Below are 21,696 nucleotides of genomic sequence, written 5' to 3'. Positions count from 1 at the left end.
TTTAGTATGCATCTCCCTGAGAATTAATATTAAGTAGGTCTTGTGTGTTTTTCTATTTGTATATCTTTTGTGATGTGGCTTAAAATTACTTGCATATTTTAAAATTGGATTGGTTGGTTTAACCTTAGTAAGTACAAGGAATTCTTTATATATATCATGGATATCACTCCTTTGTCAGTATGTTTTGTGAATTTTCTAGACTGTGGGTTTTCTGTTCATCTTCTTAAAAGTTTTTAATTTTGATGATGTCCAGCTTATCAATTTTTCATGATTAATGTTGAGTGTATCCTATCTGGAAATATAAAATAGCGTAACCTATTGAAAAACAGTTTGGCAGTTTCTTAAAAGTAAAACATAGACCTGCTGAGTGATCGATCTATTCTACTCCTAAGCATTTACTCAAGAGAGTAAGATATTCTCTTTTAATATCTTCTAAAAGCTTTATGGTTTTATCTTTTACAAAAACAAAAATTTTTTGAATCAGTTTTTTGGTATGATGTGAGGCAGGGGTGTGATTTATTGTATTTGGATGTCCATTTGTTCCAGCACCATTTATTGATAATGTTTTTCTTTTCTCTTTGGATGGTTTGGTATCATCAAAAATCAGTAATAGTTTGTGTGGCTCTGTTCTGCTCTGCTCTCTTGTCCTAATCTGTTTGTTGATCTGTATGCCAGTGCCTCACTGTCTTGATTGCTGTTGCCGTTTGGTGAGTTGTAAAGTCAGGCAGTGTAAATGCTAACACTCTGTTTAATTTTGTTTTTTTAATTGAAGTATAGTTGCTATACTTATATAAGTTCCAGGTATACAATAGGGTGATTCACAATTTTAAAGGTTCTGTTCCACTTACAGTTATTATAAAATACTGACTCTGTTCCCTGTGTTGTATAGTATGTCCTTGTAGCTGATACGGGATAGTTTGTACCTCTTACTCCGCTACCCCTATATTGGCCATCCACCCTTTCCGCTGGTAACCACCAGTTTGTCCTCTATTATCTGTGAGATTGCTTTGTCTTTTTTATATTCACTAGTTTGTTGTACTTTTTAGATTCCACATAAATTTGTCTTTCTCTGCCTGTTTCTTTTAGCACATGCCCTCCAAGTCCATCCATGGCGCTGCAGATGGCAAACTTTTGTTCTTTTTTATGACTAGGTAGTATTTCACTGTGTGTTTAAGTACCGCATCTTCTTTATCCACGTGCTTACTGGTGGACACGTAGGCTGCTTCCACTTGTGCTGCTTATTTAAGCAGCCTTATTGAGGTACCCTTGACGCACGGTAAGCTGCACGCATTTAGAGTGCGCAGCTTAGTGAGTTACGCCACGCCTGCGCCAGTGGCGGTGCCACCACAGCGAGGAGCGCGAACATGTCTGCCTCACCCCAGGGTTTCCCTGTGCACCTTGTGAGCCTGCTTTCTTCCCCTTCCCTGGGCTCTACCACCCTTCCACAGACTACTGTGGGTCTGCCTTCTGTTACTTAGATTGCACTTTCTAGGGTTTTATGCAGAGTTGTTTAATACAAACTCTTTCATCTGCTTTCTTTCAGTCTAATTTTGAGATTCATTCATGCATTTGTATGAGGATTTAATTATTTTTGTTACTGAACAGTCTTCTACCATTGTATGGATATACCCCCAATTTGTTTATTCATTAGCCTGTTGATAGACATTTGAGTTGTTTCCATTTTTTGGCTATCATGATAAAGCTGCTGTGAACATTAGTGTACAGGTTTCTGTTTGGACATATACTTTGATTTCTCTTGAATAAATGCCTGGGAGTGAAATGGTTGGATAATACAGTAAGTGTATGTTTAACTTCTTCATTAAGGAGCCTGTGTAAGATTGGCATTTATTTCTTACATGTATTTTTGTCTAATTTTATATATAGTGATATGAAAAAAGGGAAAGTCGTTCAGTCATGTCCAACTCTTTGTGACCCCGTAGACTGTAGAGTCCATGGAATTCTCCAGGCCAGAATACTGGAGCAGGTAGCCTTCCCTTTCTCCAGGGGTCTTCCCAACCCAGGGATTGAACCCAGATCTTCTGCTTTGCAGGTGGATTCTTTACCAGCTGAGCCACAAGGGAAGCCCAAGTATACTGGAGTGGGTAGCCTATCTCTTCTCCAGCGAATCTTCCTGACCCAGGAATTGAACTGGGGTCTCCTGCATTGCAGGTGGATGCTTTACCAACTGAGCTACCAGGGAAGCCCCCATATGGTGATACAAATATATATAATTATGAAGTACATAGAATTCACCTGTGCAAGGTAAATTTTGGTATAGTTTTCTACTTTGGATGGCATCATTGAGAAAATATATTGCCTAGCTAACAGGATCCCTTGACAGTTTATAGTTCTTACACTTTGAAAAGTATTATATCTCTTTAAATTCTGTTTGGGTGCCCAACCATTGGGTTTGTTACTCCATACTCTTTACGGCTTATTTCCATTCTTCAGCAGGAAACTGACCCTGTCACATGGTTCGTGATTTCTCACGTTCTGCTTTGGGTGTTCAGGCTGTGTATTTGTTAGCTCTCCAGTGTCTTTTTGTAGAACTCTTATGATGTTTGTGTTTGATGTTCATTTTTGTAAACACTAAAAATCTTAATCTGATGGAAGGAATGATGATTCTAATTAATGCAACAGTCATGTTGCATTTGGTTTTTAGTTTTGACTCTTCTTCATTAGTGTGGGCTGGAGGTTCAGGTGATGTGGTAGAAAGATTTGTTCTCTTTAGGCCTGGGAATCTCAGGTTTATAATCCAGACAGTACAACTTGGACAAAGCCCAAGAATAGCATGTGTGAAGCACCATGCAGGAATGAGGCTCTGTCTTTAAAAGAAGTGCTTTTTATGTATACCCTCTTCAACTTGTTTTTAAAATCTGCTGGAGTGAGAGGTCCAAATGGAGAGTTCAGATGCTTTAGGAGGGAACACACATTTACCTTCAGTTCACATGCTGTCTTAAAATCGCTACCAGCCGCTTTCAGGATTGTGTTTGTAGGGCTGTGTTGTATATTCTGTCATTGAGTCAGCAAACGTAGAGTTCAAAGATTTGGAATATAGCTAGAAAGGAAACTAACTTCGTAAAAGGAGTTAACAAGTCCTGAAGTTCACAGGGGCTCCGTTGCAGAGGGCTCTTTAAGTTTGGGCAAGGTCTCTATCCTGCCGAGTTACCTATGAAGGGGGATGTGTTACTAATCTCAGGTTGTAAAATACTGCAGTGTCACTTGTGTCGTGAACGTAGCTCTCCTAAGTTCGTTTGGTGTTCAGTGTGCCTTAGAAAATGTTTTAAATAGAAATCACTGCTTGACTTCCTTTCCTTACAAACTGCTGTTTTGTTTCTAAACAAAAAGTGTGCAGGATGATAGTGAAACCTGGCAGGGAACCTTTTGTTTTGGACGACCTTCTTTTGCCCTGAAGTGAAGGGTCGCATAGTACGAAGAAAAACACCTACATTTTTCCCAATATAACTTTTTAAAATGAGAAGCAAACTAGTTTTCAAAAATTAAATTTATTGTTAATAGATAACGCATTCAAATGATTCAAAATTCAAAACATACTAATGGGTGAGCAGTAAAAAGTTTCCTTCTTACCCATGTGCCCCAACAGTTCACCTCCTCCAAAGCAGCCAACATTGTCAGCTTTGGGGTCTCCTGTAGTTATTACATGCTTTAGAAGCAAATGTGAAGAAGCAAAGGTGTGTCTTTTCTCCTTTTTAAATAAAGATGGCAGCATACTAGATTCATTCTTCTGCACTTGCTTTTTTCATTTATAAAAGTATAGAAATGACTTAATTAAAAAAAGAAAAACCTCCTTTAACAGAAATTGACAAAATCCTGAAATTGAAACAATAAAGGAAGGAACTATAGGAACCAATGTGGAAGTTACTGGAAAAAAGGAAATAATAAATACAATAATTAGGGCAAATAATGCATTCAGTTTAGTTCAGTCGCTCAGTCATGTCTGACTCTTTGCGACCCCATGAATCACAGCACGCCAGGCCTCCCTGTCCATCACCATCTCCCGGAGTTCACTCAAACTCACGTCCATCGAGTCGGTGATGCCATCCAGCCATCTCATCCTCTGTCATCCTCTTCTCCTCTTGCCCCCAATCCCTCCCAGCATCAGAGTCTTTTCCAATGAGTCAGCTCTTCGCATGGGGTGGCCAAAGTACTGGACTTTAAGCTTTAGCATCATTCCTTCCAAAGAACACCCAGGGCTGATCTCCTTTAGAATGGACTGGTTGGATCTCCTTGCAGTACAAGGGACTCTCAAGAGTCTTCTCCAACACCACAGTTCAAAAGCATCAATTCTTCGGTGCTCAGCTTTCTTTATAGTCCAACTCTCACATCCATACATGACTACTGGAAAAAGTTCCTTGGACTGCAAGGAGATCCAACCAGTCCATCCTAAAGTAGATCAGTCTTGGGTATTCATTGGAAGGACTGATGTTGAAGCTGGAACTCCAATACTTTGGCCACCTGATGCAAAGAGCTGACTCGTTGGAAAAGACCCTGATTCTGGGAAAGATTGAGGGCAGGAGGAGAAAGGGACGACAGAGGATGAGATGATTGGATGGCATCACCAACTCAATGGACATGGGTTTGGGTGGATTCCGGGAGTTGGTGATGGACGGTGAGTCCTGGCGTGCTGCAGTTCATGGGGTCGCAAAGAGTCTGACACGACTGAGCAACTGAACTGACTAGACAGACCTTTGTTGGCAAAGTAATGTCTCTGCTTTTTAATATGCTGTCTAGGTTGGTCATAACTTTTCTTCCAAGGAGGAAGTGTCTTTTAATTTCATGGCTTCAGTCACCATCTGCAGTGATTTTGGAGCCCCCCAAAATAAAGTCTGCCACTGTTTCCACTGTTTCCATCTATTTGCCATGAAGTGATGGGGCCGGATGCCGTGATCTTAGTTTTCTGAATGTTGAGCTTTAAGCCAACTTTTTCACTCTCCTCTTTCACTTTTATCAAGAGGCTTTTGAGTTCCTCTTCACTTTCTGCCATAAGGGTGGTGTCATCTGCATATCTGAGGTTATTAATATTTCTCCCTGCAATCTTGATTCCAGCTTGTGCTTCATCCAGCCCAGCGTTTTTATGGTGTACTCTGCATATAAGTTAAATTAGTAGGGTGACAATATACAGGCTTGATGTACTCCTTTTCCTATTTGGAGCCAGTCTGTTGGTTAGCTGAGAGTTAGTTCTGACCTGTATCAGTGGACCTTTTGGATATTAAAGTCTGTTGATTTGGTCTGTTCTAGACCTATTGTATTCTGGTCTGTTCTGCTCCTAAATCTTTTGCCTGTGCATGGTTTTATAACATCTTGCCTTTGTGACATCATGAGTTTCTCAGCTATGCTGAATTATGCTGATCTTCTAAATGTTGATTTTTCCATTAGACAGTATTGTAACAGTCACATTTGTTAATATCACCACTGATTTCATCAGTGGAGCCTTTATGTGTCAGGAAGCCAGCAAGTTCACAGTGAGGGATACCACTTTTCTACCATTCTCATTTTCCCTTGACAGGTGGAATTTTATCATAGACAACAAATACTGTCATTGTTTTCCTTTAGGTGACAAGATTGCTTTGTTCAGTTTTGAGAAAATGTTTGCCAAAAATGCAAGTCTGAATAATCAACCAGTTGCACAGGTGTTTTTCTTTGAGAGGGCTCTCCTACTTCATTATGTAGTAGAAGTGCTTCATATGTTTCATTTCCTTTCATTTCATCATACCAAATATTAAAGGGGCACGTAGTTAAGGGTTAAGATTTAGTAAAATTGTTCTTTATCAAAACATTCAGAGAAACTGGCCTTTTTATTTTCTGGCAAGAGCATGGTAGTGAGTACAAGTGACTACTATACATCAACAGTGTTTATACCAAGGTTCTAGTAGTTTTCTTCACCATTGCTTCTGTACCATCAGTGCAGATCTGAGCATAATAAAAAGGGCAGTGGGGTGGCACACATAATGTCTTAGTATTGGGTTGGCCAAAAAAATTTGTTCAGTTAGTGAATGTGTTTTTTAATAAAGTTCTTGGTGAAAATGAAAAGTGTCTTTTATTTTTATGTAAAATTGGATGAACTTTCATAACACTGTCCTACTTCATTAGCAGTAACCATAATAATACCTCAATAATACCTCCACACAGGTATTTAGCACCTCATAGTTCCACAGCTCACTCAGGCAGTGATCATCAGTGATGCTGTGCTCTGACAAGGAAGCTTAATGGTGAGCAATGGAAAGATCAGGTTCCCACACCTGAACGCACTGCTCAAGCCTGGCCCCAGTAAAGCATCAAGGAAGTACACAGCAAACCACTGTATTATGTGTTAAAATTCAGCTCAGTGCTATGAAAATGAATTTGACCTGTGCAGTCTCTGGAAGGGTCTTAGGGACCCCCAGAAGTCTACATTTTGGGAATGGATGTTTTAGGTTGAAGGTTTTGCTAGGTATGTTCACTGGAATTGAGACATGGTAGTAAAAGATTCCATAGTTAAAGGTTGGACCATGGTCCGTGGCCTGGGGAGTCCTGTTACTTTCTTTGTACATACCAGCTCTTTCTGAGAGGCCACCAGTCCATGTTGTCAATTCATTTATTTCAAATATGACCAGTATGTTCTATTATACATAGTCAAAAGGAACAGTTTGCGATGCTGAAATGCCTTTTGGGCGTGAGAAACTGTAACATGGAATACTGGATCAGCACAAAGGATTTAAGGACCAGAGGTCTTAGTCCTGTCTCTGTTATTCATGAGGCTTATTGAGTTCTGGGAATGTCACCTGACCTTTCTAATTCTCAGGTTTCACACCTCTCCAGTGGGATTAATTTTATTTGCATCCACCTTTTCCAGAGTAGTTTTGATGTTCAGATGATGCCATCAGTTTCTTACACTGGGTAACGTCTTCCTCTTTATATCTATAAAGTTGTGCTTGGGGTGCATGAGATAAGTCAGTAAATATTTATTGAGTTAATGAATGAACTTTGAAAAACCTGTTAATTTTAAGCTGTTTTTAATATATACACAAATAGTTCATTGTATAATGAACTATCTACCTTCCCCCTAACACATGTAACTCTAGAAAATAAGAATATATCTTTATAGAACTAAGATCACACTCAACAAAATTAAAATTGGGTCCTTAATACCATGAAATACTCTTCTCACATTCAACTATCCCCAGTTGAATTAAAATAGAAACATACATATGTTTTTACAGTTGGTTTGTTCAAATCAAGTCCACACAAAAATCCACTCATTGCATTTATTATGACTCTTGGTTTCTTTTAGTGAAAACATTTTCTTTTCCCTCAGGTCCCCCACTTTTTAAATTCGTCAACTTGTTGGAGAAACTGGGGCTAGTTTTATGAAATGTGTTAGTGTTTGATTGCTTTCCTGTGGTGTTTGAACTTTTTCCTGTCTTCTTTATGTTTCTGGGAAGTTGTATGATAAGAGACTGATTTAGATTTTGGGGGAGGACATATTTAAGTGGTTTGCTGTGTACCTCCTAGATGTTTTACTGGTGCCAGGCTTGAGCAGTGGGTTCAAGTGTGGCAACGTGATCTTTCCATTGTTCACCATCAAACTTCCTTGTCAGGGTATAGCATTATTGATGATCACTGCTTGAGTGAGCTTTGGAACTATGAGGGGCTAAATATATGTGTGGAGGTATTATTGAGGTATTGTTATGGTATCTTTATTTGAATTAAGTCATCAGTGAAATAGTATCTAAGAGGCAGAACTGCAGATAATAACAAGCCTGCAAATGAGGAACTGTATTTTTTACATTATAACTGACATAAAATATGGCTTTCAGGTGTTCAACATAGTGATTTGATAGTTTTATACATTATGAAATGATCCAAGGGACTCCATTTTTAACAGGATAATTTTATGTATAGCATGGAAAGAGCTAACCTTTTTTCCCCTGCCACAGTAGGTTGAGTTTGTCTCTTAACATCATGTCATATTAAAACCAAATACCTTTGAACCATCTTTTTACTAGAGAAGCTCTCCAAAACCATCCTATGTCCACATTATTTTTAAAAATTGGTTAATACAAGTACAGTTAACTGATCATTATAATAAGATTGCAGATGACAAAAAAGGATGTGGACACATCCTTGGAGGTCTGTTGATAATGAGATTTAAAATGTCAGCTGAAGCTACCATAATTTTTGTTTGATTGGGTCTGTTAGGAGAAAAGAATTAAAGGATCACATTTTATGTGGTTCACAATTAATCCATTTGTAGAAATTGAACTAAAACACCAAGAAATTAAATCAAAACAATGTTAACATTTGGTAAATGGGGTTGGTTCCTTCTCTGTGCTGTTGGATGATGTCTGTTAAAATGATGCTGCAAGAGAAATGTCTTCATGTTTAGACCAGGGTGGACAGGTGGTGTGTTCAGGAAATCACTATAATCTCTGTGGGACCTAAAAAACTTTATAGTTCTTGAAAAACTTTCAAGGTTGTTGATCAAGAGACATGAAATTTGAACTTCTTTCTTCAGTAGGAAGAAACTTACTTGTATCTTCAATAGGAAAGTTAAAACTTTTGTTATTATTAACTTACTTCTTTCTTCAATAGGAAAATAAAAAATATTTCAAGCGTAGTGAACTTGCAAAAAAAGAAGAGGAAGCATATTTTGAAAGATGTGGCTACAAGGTATGAATGCCTGCTTTTATGTTAAATTATATATTTCTGAGTTTAAATTTATATAGCCGTTGTTAAAGTAACAAAACAATTGATCTTTGTTCAATTTATCAATGTTATACATTAGCCTATAAATGAGAAGCCATCTGGAGAGGTATGATTTTGTTTTTCTTTTTTTTTTCTTTTATCTTGAATTCAGGAAAATACATGCATGACCTTTGGCTTGGAATGGTTTGGCTTTTTGTGGACAGCATGAAGTGGCTTGAGATCAAAGCTTGAATTTTTTTCCTTTTAATTAAGTCCTGGATCTGATACTACCTCATTTTCATCACTACCACCACTCCTTTCCCCACCTCTCCCAATAAAAGTCCATTTGTAAAGGGTTGAAAACATTTTATTCATTCAGCAGCAGTGGTATCAGCAGTGGTATTTCCCCTGCTTTCTCCTGAATATTTTAAGCCATTGTTTTATGTTTGCAATGTGAATAATCCCTTTTGGCCCTCAGTACCTCTGCCTGAGATATAGCCATTTTATATGATAAGGTATCACATTTCAAACACTGCTCACCCTACTGGATAGAAAATGTGATCTTGAAATATTAGAAATAAATGAGGTTTCTAGAAAACTTTGAATACTTTAGAAACATGACTAAAATTATCTTTGAGATTACCTAGTTAATAATGTATTGGGGTTTTTATTGGGAGGGGTTAAAGGTTACAAGGTGAAGTTGTGTTTAATTTATTTTAAAAGATGACTGTATCTAGTCTAATTTTTTAAACAAAGTTCAGAGGTTCTATTGAAATACTTTTGACAAATCATAAATTTGAAATCGACTCTTTGCTTGTGAAACATTGATTATACAATAATACTCTTGTGCATGTAATGGGGAAAGTTCTGGAAATTAATTTTATCTGGCATAGCATTTCTAGAAGAAAGCATGAAGAATGCAAATGGTATGTATATGGATTTGCTTTCATTTTGTACTTTTGGGAGAGGGTAGGTTTTAAAACTGTAGTTGTATTTCTGATAGGTTTCTAAAATTTGAAAGTTTATATTGGTATTTTGATACTTCTCTTAAGTATGTCTATTTCATTTGCTTCTAGTGTAGGGAATTAAAATATGTTTTAAAACCATCTAAATGTCGAATAGTCAGAAAGGTTTCCCATTATTTGCTTGCCTAGCGTTGTCTAACTCACACTTAAAGTAAAATAAGAATCACTTACCTTTGGTTTAGTCCACTGACTCGGCTGCTTTCCCATATCCTTAGATTTGAACCTTTTTAACTTTTTGATAAGGTAGGAAAATAAACAGTGACAGTTTTCCTTAGTTTAGATTGCTCTTGCTAAAACAGCAGTTCTTTCTTGCCAGTATAGAGGAAAGCACTGAAGCAAAGTCATTGCTGTAAAGATACCGCTTGTAACGTTGAGTCCAGCTGACAGAATGTCTTAGGTCTTTTCCTTAAGGCTACTCACTGCCATTTTATAATTGAAAATGCTTTCCATCCTGAGATTTTGGGAGAAATACCTGTTTTTATGCTTAAAAAGAAAGCACAGGGTTTTCTTTCTGAAGCATATTTAATGGTTCCTTGTTGGTAGTAGTGAAAATATAGCATGTTGCTTTTATTCTCTTATAAAACTAGTTACTGTTTATTGAGACTTGATGCTGATTTGGTTTGTGAAAATGGCGAAAGTTTGGTTTTTTACTTACATTTTCTGTTATCACTATTAACACTGATTAATATAACCTTTAACCTAAAGTGTGGAATCATCAAGTATAAAATTGTAACCATACAGCCTTTCTTAACTGAATGGTTTCCCTTAATGTTGATCTTCTTTGATTTTTTTTGGATCTTCTTTTGACATATTAGATTTGTCTTAGGGTCAACTGGAAAACCACATTTCGGTATCTTTTTACAGACCAAGCAGTGGGACTTATAAACTGCTGAACTCAGTTTTCCTAAACTGTGACTTGGGAAGCTGACTCAAGAAAATGTTAGATTTTTTTCCCTGCAGGTTCATATGAACAACAGTATTCAGTCTCATCTCTGTGTGCTATGAGTAGAGAGTGGCTGGTTTTCATTATTTTCCTTCGTGGCTCAGTTCACGGGCAAGTTCGGTGGAGCATTGGGAAATTTTTTTACACATCCAGCGATGATTCCTGTGCGCTTGGAATATACCTTTCAAAAATCAGGATAGGAAAGAGCTGACACTTGAGGCTTCACAGGTTTTTGTTATCAAGCAGTTCTTTTTTCTTTGGTCTTCATTTTAAATCTAGAGCAAGGATCAAATAACCCTGTAAGATGATTTTCTCAAAGAGGAGAAGCAAGCTGATTGTTTCCAAGAAGAAAGTAAAAATCTTGGAGTCTAGGGAGAAAATGAGTCTAGGTTTCAACCTCTAAGTTTTTGATTGCGGAAACCATTTTATTAATAACTTCTGTCGCGCTTCTGTAGCAAGAATGCTTCCAGGGTGCATGCTGTCTCCTCCGGTGTCCCTGTGCTCCCGCAAGCATGTACGTCAGTTATGAGCTGTTTGCTCAGAGGAACACTTAGAAAACCTTCAATATGTAAAACATGTTTCGTTTTGATAGATACCTAATGTATAGAATGGTACATGTTAAAATAAACCATATTGTATTTTAAAAGGAGAATTTCATTTCTTTTGGCTATTGATGTAGATACAGCCAAAAGATGAGGACCAGAAACCATTAACTTCATCGAATCCAGTATTAGAACTTGAACTGGCAGAGGAAAAATTACCCATGACTCTTTCTAGGCAAGAGGTAAGTTTATATATGAGTGCTTTGTTTAAAAAAAAAAAAAAAGAATCTCCACAGGATTGCATTTATCTCTAGTTCTAGTAACTTTTATGTCATCATTTCCCATATAAAATGACTTACCTGACCAGCACAGTATTTTAGTTTAGTTTTCTTTATGAGGTTCTAAATTTCTGCTTTTCTTGATACTGTTGTCTTAAATAGTTTAAAGGATATCTCATGTCTTAAATTTTTTAAAGAATATATCCTTCTAAACTTTAAAAACTAAACACATTCTAAATAAGTATAATTAAATGCATGTATTTGAAATAATTATATTTAATTTGTCAAAGTTATTTAAAATAATATCATTTATGTATTAAGAGAAAGTAAGTTACAAAACAGTAACTTTTTTTGTTGTTGTTCAGTTACTAAGTCTGTGCCCAACTCTTTGCAACCCCATGGTCTGTATCCCGCCAGGCTTCTCTGTCCTCCACTGTCTCCCAAGTTTGCTCAAATTCATATCTTTTGAGTCGGTGATGCTATCAAACCATCTCATCCTCTGCTGCCCTCTTCTCCTTTTGTCTTCAATCTTTCCCAGCATCAGCATCTTTTCCAGTGAGTTGGCTCTTCACATCAGGTGGCCAAAGTATTGGAGCTTCAGCTTCAGCATCAGTCCTTCCAATGAATATTCAGGGTTGATTTCCTTTTACTTTCTCTTAATACATCTTTCTAAGTCAAAATATAGAGGTCTATATAATTTTTTTATGACTTCATAATTTCCCACAATATTTTAGAACTACTACTTTATTATTTTTAAAACCAATTCTTTGTTAATGGTCATTTAAATTGCCTCAGTATTTCCATTTTATAGGTTATACTGAGATGAACATCCTTATACAGATGTCATTGCGTGTGTAATACTATATGATTAGTTTCCTTTGGAAAATTTTCTAGAAACATGATTTCTGGAGTCTACTAAAGCCTATATATTAATACATGTCTAACACTTTGGATATAAATTACCAGAGAGCTCTGTAAACACGTTCCACCAGTTCATACTCTAGCCTGTAGGCTTTGTCCATACCCTGGTCAATATCAACTGTTATTTTCCTTCAACAACAGCAAAATTTTAAAATATTCATGTGAAAAAAGAGTTACGATTATATACACAAAGTACACAACGAAATGAACTTTGAGCAAAACGAAACATTCAGAGGAAAGGAGGGCTGACTCCAGAAGCTGTCATGTGAAAACTAGATGAAGGACTTTTGAATACTTGGCCTGAAGAGAAGAATATTAGAGATTTTTGAAAACAGATCCATTGACCACAGCTCTAATTTTGAAAAAGCATTGAGTGTTCTGTCTTTTCATAAAGCTGAGATAATTGAAAGAGGTGGGTTTTGTTTATTTTGAGAAGCATAGTAAAACTGTCCAAAGATGAGATGGGCTGCTCCATGAAGAGGTGTGATTCCTGTCATTCGTCAGACAGTGGCCCGAAGAAGGTGTTTTTGAGGTCATTTCTGCATTGATTGGAGATAGCACTGCTGCTGCTAAGTCGCTTCAGTCGTGTCCGACTCTGTGTGACCCCATAGACGGCAGCCCACCAGCCTCCCCCATCCCTGGGATTCTCCAGGCAAGAACACTGGAGTGGGTTGCCATTTCCTTCTCCAATGCATGAAAGTGAAAAGTGAAAGTGAAGTTGCTCAGTTGTGTCCGACTCTTCGTGACCCCCATGGACTGCAGCCTACCAGGCTCCTCCGTCCATGGGGCTTTCCAGGCAAGAGTACTGGAGTGGGGTGCCATCGCCTTTTCCGGGAGATAGCACTAGATGAGGTCTAAGTTTTAGTTTCAGTTAATCCAGTGGAAGCCTTGCCAGTGGTTTCTAAGTGTGATACTATTTCAGTTCCCAGACTAAATTCTTGGTAATTTTTTTCTAAATACAGCTTATTTTCTTAATTATAATTTTTATTAGTCCTTTTTATGAAATATATAGCATGTATACAGAGTGTGTGTAAAATGTGCAATATAGTGGATAATTGCAAAACAAAACAGACACTCATACAACCACCACCAAAGTCAAGGAGGAATATTACCTCCAAAAGCCCTGCATGTGCCCCCCTCCACCCATTTGTAACTCACTTTCTTGTCTGAGGGACTAGTTTTGGGTTTTAATTTAGTATTACAGTGATGACCCTTGCCTGTCTGTGGTCATTAGCTGATCAGCTGACTCCAGACTTTTTTTTTCCTCTGTATGAATGTTATCACTCCTTCCCATCTTAATGGTTTTCTTATGTTGCCTACTACACAGATTGGTCCTTTCTGTAACACTCACCAAATGACCTAAACCATTCGGGTTATTTAAGGTATGACAGTAATTCAGTATATCTGTTCGTGGAAAACTAAAGAAAAAACAAATATAACTTACTTTCGCATCTAATTTTCAAAATAAGTGTTTAGTCTTCTAAAATAGAAATTACTATTGTTTCTTCCTTTCTTTTTTTAAAAATAGGTTATCAGAAGATTGAGAGAAAGAGGAGAACCAATCAGACTATTTGGAGAAACAGATTATGATGCTTTTCAACGTTTAAGAAAAATAGAGATCCTCACACCAGAAGTTAACAAGGTAAGAAGAACAAAGCTAGAATATCATTGTACCACATCGCTGAGAATACTACAGACTTTGACAGACTTCAAATAATTGCCTTATTATAAGGAAAAAAGGAAAAATGAAGTTGCCAGATTATTGCTGCTGAATGTAAATTTTCTTTTAAAAGGCACACATCTTGAGCATGCGGTTCAGTGCATTTTGAAAATGCTTGCAAGTGTGTGGCCAGTACCCTTACGAAGATATAGAGTATTTTCATCACACACACATGAAAACTCCCCAGCACCCCTTCTTGGCCAGTCCCTGGATTCTTCCTCCTCCATTCCTGGGCAACCACCATTTTAAATTCTGTTACCGTCGATGAACTTTACTTGTGTTAGTGTTTCACTTGGGTGGAGTCACACAGGATATGTCTGGCTTCTTTTGCTCAGTGTAAGATTTTGAGGATTCATCCATGTTATTGTGGATGTTGGTAACTTGTTCCTTTTTATTGCTGATGATATTCAGTAATATGAATATATCACAATATGTTTCTAGCCTTGGGCTGTTATGAATAAAACTGCTGTGAACATTCTTACACAAATATTTTTTGGTTCTATGTTATTTCTCCTAGGTTAAATACATTTTTATCTCTCTGGAAGTGGAATTGCTGAATAGTAACAGTATATGTATGCTCAACTTTTTAAGAAATGCTGGGTATTGCCAGTGTTGTCTCATTAGTGTTTGTTATTGTTAGTCTTTTAAATTGTAACCATTCTCTTGTTTGTGTGGTACTATCTTATGTGGTTCTAGTCACAATTCCCTGACAACTAAAGATTATGAGCATCTTTTTATAGACTTACTAGCCACATCTTTCTCTATGCAGTGTTCATGTTTTAGTTGGGTTGTCTTTTTATTTTTGAATTATAGGAGTTCTTTATGTGTAACCTGGATTCTTCATTAGATATACAAATTCATGTTTTGTATCTATTTTTTCCTAAGCTTTACCTGTTTTCTTAACGGTGTCTTTTCATGGGCAGGACTTTTGAATTTTGACAAAGTTCACTTTATAATTACTGCTTGTGGTGTTTTGCTTAAGAAAATGTTTGCCTACCCTAAGATCTTAAAGAGATGGTATTTTCTTCTAAAACTTTAATAGTTTCAGCATTACTTTTAGAACTCTGATCTTGTTTTATGGCTCAGCTTATAATCCATCTTGGTGAATATTCCATGGGCTCTTGAAAAGAGTATGCTTTATGCTTTTGAAATGTCAATTACAGTGGTGTTTAGATCTTTTGTGGTCTTATTTACTTATTTACTTGCTCGTTCAGTTACTGAGAGAGACAGACGTGGTTATATGTAGTTGTATAACAAACCACCCCAAAACTTACATTGTAAAACAATTCATTATCATAAAATCTTTCTCAGTCATTTGTGATGGTAACAAACCACCCTGAAACCTTGTATACTAAGATAGTTTATCATTCTCCGTCACATTCTGTGGTTCGATTGGGTTAAGCTGGGTAGTGTTTTGGTTGAGGTCTCACCTGTGATACAGTCACATGAGGGTTGCGGCTGAGGTCACCTGAAGGCTCTCTAGTCTGGCCTTCTTACTAGCTAGGCATGCTGGCTTAAAGGTGCAGCTTTGTTGTGGCAGAGGTCAGCATTTCCTGCCCTTTTAAAGCTAGTATACCATTGTATGTATGGATGCCATTTTGTTAATCCATGCATCCTTGTTGGACAGGGAGGTTGCTTCTACCTTTTGGTCTATTGTGAATAATGCTGCTATGGACACAGGTATAAAAATATCTGTTCAAGTTCCTTGCTTTCTCTTCTTTTACATATATTCCTAGAAGTGGAATTGCTGAATTGTATGGTGATTCTATGTTTAACTTCTTTTTAAAAACATAAATGAATTTAAAATGTTTTCTTCATTTATATTATTAATGTCCACAGTAATTTGTTTTTTTTTTTTTTTAGTAATTTGTTTTTATTTTCAGTCCTATCTAAAGTTTCCTTACCTAAATCCTTGGAAAGAGCTAAGTGGTTTTGTAATGCCTCATTTCACCAGTATTTGTTCTCTTCTATATCCCAAGTCACTTTCCTTATCAAAAGAGTTAAAATGCTAATGTGCACTATTTAGTTTTTGGTACCTGATTTAATTTTTCTGCTACTCATGTCTCATTACTTGAGAAATTTTCTAGCTTTTAATATTAACTTAGTACAACCTGCTGTATTCTGATGTTATTCAATATTAAAATTTATCTGTACTTTTAAAAGTTGAATTATAATTAACATATAACATATTTCAGGTGTACAGCATAATGACTTGATATTTGTATATATTGCAAAATGATCACCACAGTAAATCTAATATTCATCACTGTATATAGTTACAAAAATTTTTTTCTTGTGATGAAGACTTTTTTAAAGATCTACTCTCTGAGTAACTTTGAAATGTGCAGTGCAGTATTTTCAGTCACCATGCTGTACATTATTCCATGTGACTTATTTATTTTGTAACCGGAACTAAAAGTTAATAACTTAAGTTTGAACACATTCTGAAGCTCAACACTTTTCCTCCTCTCCCTCCACATTTTTTTCTGATAACACATTTTGCATCATTTTGTATTGTGTAGCCCTTAACTAATTACTGCACTTACAGTTATTTTTACTACTTTTGTCTTTTAATCTTCATACTAGCTTTATAAGTGATTAATTTACCACCTGTACCATACATTTACTTTTATCACTGGGATTTATGCTTTCATATGTTTTCTTGCCAGCTGAAAGAAGTCCCTTTAACATTTCTTAACAAGGATAGTTTAGTGGTTAGGAACTCTCTTAGCTTTTGCTTGTCTGAAAACTGTATTGCTCCTTCAATTCTGAATGATAACTTTGCTGGGTAGCATGTTCTTGGAAGTTTTTTCTTTTAGCACTTCAAATATATTGTGCCACTCCCTCCTGGCCTGCAAAGTTTCTCCTAAAAAATATCCTGATAGTCTTATTGGGAGGTGGTTCCTTATACAAAGCAAATTGTTTTTCTCCTGCTGCTTTTAAGATTCTTTCCTTTCTGTAACTTTAAAAAAAAAAAAAAAGTGGAGTATGATTGATTTACAATATTGTGTTAACTTCAGGTAGAGAGCATAGTGATTAAGTATTTTTGGCATATTATACTCCCTTATAGGTTATTACACAATAATGGGTATAATTCTCCATGCTATACAACATCCTTCTTGCTCCTCTATTTTAAATGTAGTTTGTATATCCGGTACCCCTAATTTGTCACTCTCCCCTTTCTTTTTCTCATTGGTAACCACAAGTTTGTTTTCTGTATCTGTGAGTCTGTCTCTGTTTTGCATATACACTCATTTGTATTATTTTTTAGATTCCACATAAGTGGTATCACACAGTATTTGTCTTTCTCAGTCTGACTTATTTCACAAGACATAATACTCTCAGATCCATTCATGTGTTACAAGTGCCAGAATTCCATTCTTAATTATGGCTGAGTAATATTCCTGTGTTTGTGTGTGTGTGAGAGAGAGAGACATACATACATGTTCTTAATCCAGTTGTCTGTGGGGCACTTGGTCTGCTTCCATGTCTTGGTTATTATAACTAGTGCTGCTGTGAACTTTGGGGTGCATGTATCTTTTCATATTTTTGTTTTTTCTGGATGCATATGCAGGAGTGGAATTGCTGTGTTATGGTGGTTCTATTTTTAGTTTTTTAGAAACTATTTTTCAGTAGTGGCTTTATCAGTTTTCATTCCCACCACTAGTGTACAAGGGTTCCCTTTACTCTGTATCCTCTTCAGCATTTGTTGTTTGTAGGCTTTTTAGAGAGGGCTGTTCTGACTTGTATGAGGTGATACCTCATTGTGGTTTTGATTTGCATTTCTCTTGTAATTAGTGGTCCATCTAGTCAAAGCTATGGCTATGGTTTTTCCAGTAGTCATGTATGGATGTGAGAGTTGGACTATAAAGAAAGCTGAGCCAAAGAACTGATGTTTTTGAACTGTGGTGATGGAGAAGACTCTTGAGAGTCCCTTGGATTGCAAGGAGATCCAACCAGTCAATCCTAAAGGAAATCAGTCCTGAATATTCATTGTAAGGAGTGATGCTGAAGCTGAAACTCCAATACTTTGGCCACTTGTTGCGAAGAACTGATTTATTTGAAAAGACCCTGATGCTGGGACGTATTGAAGGTAGGAGGAGAAGGGGACAACAGAGGATGAGATGGTTGGATGGCATCACCAACTTGATGGACATGAGTTTGAGCAAGCTCTGGGAGTTGGTGATGGACAGGGAAGCCTGGCATGCTGCAGTTCATGGGGTCGCAAAGAATTGGACATGACTGAGTGACTGAACTGAATAATTAGTAATGTAGAACATCTTTTCATGTGCCTGTTAGCCATATGTATGTCTTCTCTGAGAAATGTCTTTTCGGATCTTCTGACCATTTTTGGCTTGGGTTGTTTTTTCATATTGATTTGTATGAGCTGTTTGTATATTTTGGATATTAATCCCTTGAGGGTCACATCATTTGTAAATATTTTCTCCAATTCAGTAGGTTGTTGTTTCATTTTGCTGATGGTTTCTTTGCTTTGCAAAAGCTTTTAAGTTTAATCAGGTTCCATTTGTTTGGTTTTGCTTTTATTTCTTTTGCCTTAGGAGACTGATGAAAGAAAATACTGCTAAGATTTATGTCAGAGCACTCTGCCTGTGTTCTCTTGTAGGAACTGTCTTTAACTTTTGACATTTTAACTGTAATGTGCCTTGATGTAGGTATGTTTAACTTTTTCAGATATTGCCCTAACATTTTCCACAGCAGCTGTACTATTTTACATTTCCAGCAGTGCACAATGGGTCTGTTTCTCCATATCCTAGCCACGTTGTTATTTTCTGTTTTCTGTTGATAATATCCATCCTGATGGTTGTAAAGTGGTATCTCTGTGGTTTGGTTTGCATTTCCCTAGTGATTAGTGAGGTTGAGCATCTTTTCATTTACTTATTGGCCATTGTATATTGTCTATTCAAGTCTTTTGCTTATTTTAAATCAGATTTTCTGTTGTAGTTAACTCGAAGAGCTACAGTTTTATAGTTTTAACCCTTACATTTAAGTCTTTGATCGATTTTGAGTTAATTTTTATATGTGGTATATGATAAGGGTCTATCTTTAAGGCTTCCATTTTAATCAAATGATCACAAACTAGAAGTGAATAAAATGTGGAGTTTACTGGTTTGTTAAAAACATAGTGAAGTCTAGGACGTGGTTGAGACTCTGGCTTTATACTGTTGATGTTGCCAGATGTTGTGGAAGTTGAAAGCAGTTGGAGTTGTTAGAGGTTTTCAGTGAACCAGGAAAATGGGTGGAGCACCTGGTCACTTTCTCTAGGCCTCATTAGAAAATTACAGCATTTATGCAGATTCTTAATTGGATTTGTCGCTCATATTTTTTATTTTTCTGTCAGACTAGCTATTATAATATATTATTATATATTCTTTTAAATTTGAATATGTTCATAAGAATTGACTTTGAATGGACAATAGTGATAGCTGTATAATTAATTGAAATATTGTTTGAGTTTCCTTATGGAGAAAAAAATGAATTATTATCAGAAAAAAAAATCAGAAGTGAAACATCAATGAAATTTCATACGAGGTGTAACTTTTTACCTTTCCTCAGGGATTGAGGAATGATCTGAAAGCAGCTTTGGATAAGATTGATCAGCAGTACCTCAATGAGCTTGTGGGTGGCCAAGAGCCTGGAGAGGAAGACACCCAGAATGATTTGAAAGTTCATGAAGAAAACACCACAATTGAAGAATTAGAGGTGATCCCTCCACCACCTTCCTCACTCCCCCACCCCACCTTTCATTCCCTGGAGCTGATGGTTGAGCTCATTAGACTGTTCAGTTCACAGCACCCTGGCTTCTTTGGTCATTACAAAGGCCCTTCTATTTCATGACTGTTGTTTATTCACTCCCTTTTTTCTCATTTTCTACACACATTCCCCTCCTTCCTGCCTTCAAAAGTATTCATTCTGATATGTTTGATGTGTACATCCTTTTATTTATTGATGGTCTTGTAAAACCAGTAATGTTTTGTATGCATGTGCTTCGGTATACATAAATGATACTTTACTGTGAAATTCTTCATTCTGTTTTTTATTTTCAAGTTCCAACCTTGATATTCTGTGTCATCTAAACCTTTGATTTTAATTGTTACATAGTATTTTATACAGTGTTAAACCTTTGATTTTAATTGTTACATAGTATTTTATACAGTGTGACTTTCAGTGCCTTTTAATACTAGCACGTAATAATTGTGCATGCAATAATAAGCATGCAATAATCTTCTTCCTGTTACCACAGACAGTTTTGTGACCGACAGTCTTGTACATAACCCCTCTGGACCAGAAACAAGATTGCTTCTTAATTTGTCTGAATACTGCCGGGTTGCTCTTTGGAATGGGTGTACCAGTCTTCACTCCACCATCAGCAGTGTATCCGTACATCCCTGCCAACATTTGGCAATATCTTGCTTGCTTATTTTTGCCGGTGTATTGAATGTGGAGTGATATATGTAATATTACTTGAAATAATTTTAAATTATCTGTCTAGCATGAGCAAAAATAATGACTTAAATTTCTTGATAATTGTAAAGTCATTTTTCTGTTACCTTTCATTCCTTGCTCTTAACCCATGTTGACTGCTGTAAGTGAGATTGTAGTTGAGGTTATTGTTTGTTTTTTTGAGATTTTCCTCCTTTTTATTTATCTTTTAATATATATTTATTTTTAATTGATTGACTGCTTTACAATATTGGTTTGATTTCTGCCATACATCAACATGAATTAGGCTTAGGTGTACATATGTGAGGTGGTTATTTTATTTGTACTCCCACCCCCTGAATTTTACTGAAATAAAACTGGTGAGCAAACCAGTTCTGGGCATTTTAAACAACTTTGGAGATAGTCACATACTATGCAATTTATCCTTTTAATGTGTACAATTCAGTGGTTTTTAGTATATTCACAAGTTCCAACAACAGTCTAATTTTAGAGCATTTTTATTCCCCTAGAGAGAAACCTCACATTTATTAGCAGTCACTCCCATTAATCTTTAGATTCATAAAAGATAACATGCTGTCTAAATTTAAATGGCAAATTGATATTTTTAACCTATCTAGAAATTCTCTCAGGCTTTAAATCAAAATTGGACCATACATGTAATAAAGGGCCATGTTTGGACTGATGTTAATAGCATATATATTCAGCTGTTGCTCCTGACTAAAACAGAAACCTTCCTTCTTTTCAGGCTCTGGGAGAGTCTTTAGGAAAAGGTGATGATCATAAAGACATGGACATCATTACCAAATTCCTTAAGGTATGTACTTTTTGGCTAGGAAAGGAGGATGTTTTCTTTAGATAAGAATTGGTCTTACTTTTTTTTTGGTCTTACAGTTCTGAATTGTTTAAGAGTTAGACTGGAAAGGGAAACTCTCATTAAACATTTCTGCATGTGTAGTGTTTATAATGTTGGTATGTGTTTGGGTATAGAGGTTGAACAAAATGTATATTTACTTTCTTCATGGCACTTGTAAAGCTGACTTATTACTGTAAACACACAGAAAAGAATCATAGCAGTAGAATGAACAAGAAGTTTTAAGGATTAAAAGATTTTTTTAAACAT

At 36.3% G+C, this 21,696-nt stretch overlaps 1 protein-coding gene across 18 annotated transcripts in view; it reads left to right on the top strand.

The window, feature by feature from the left end:
• Window positions 1-21,696, top strand: part of PRPF18 (pre-mRNA processing factor 18) — a 135,662-nt gene that overhangs the window by 64,201 nt on the left and 49,765 nt on the right. For 12 of the 18 annotated variants that reach the window (XR_015139642.1, XR_015139634.1, XR_015139633.1 and 9 more), the window contains exons 2-7: window positions 8,593-8,670; window positions 8,786-8,812; window positions 11,333-11,437; window positions 13,923-14,036; window positions 19,689-19,835; window positions 21,322-21,390. Coding sequence is in view for 4 of the 18 variants with exons in the window: in XM_086334305.1 (XP_086190431.1) it covers window positions 8,593-8,670; window positions 8,786-8,812; window positions 11,333-11,437; window positions 13,923-14,036; window positions 19,689-19,835; window positions 21,322-21,390 (540 nt within the window). In the remaining 14 variants the exon portion in view is untranslated. The remainder of the gene's footprint in view (window positions 1-8,592; window positions 8,671-8,785; window positions 8,813-11,332; window positions 11,438-13,922; window positions 14,037-19,688; window positions 19,836-21,321; window positions 21,391-21,696) is intronic. The other 6 variants (XR_015139641.1, XR_015139639.1, XR_015139638.1 and 3 more) reach the window with 1 other exon arrangement.

The sequence above is a fragment of the Bos grunniens genome, chromosome 13 (genome assembly GCF_055505025.1).
Source record: "Bos grunniens cultivar Pamir isolate PY7600 chromosome 13, Bosgru_T2T1.0, whole genome shotgun sequence".
Taxonomy (NCBI): domain Eukaryota; kingdom Metazoa; phylum Chordata; class Mammalia; order Artiodactyla; family Bovidae; genus Bos; species Bos grunniens.
This window is presented reverse-complemented; position numbering and strand designations above follow the sequence as displayed.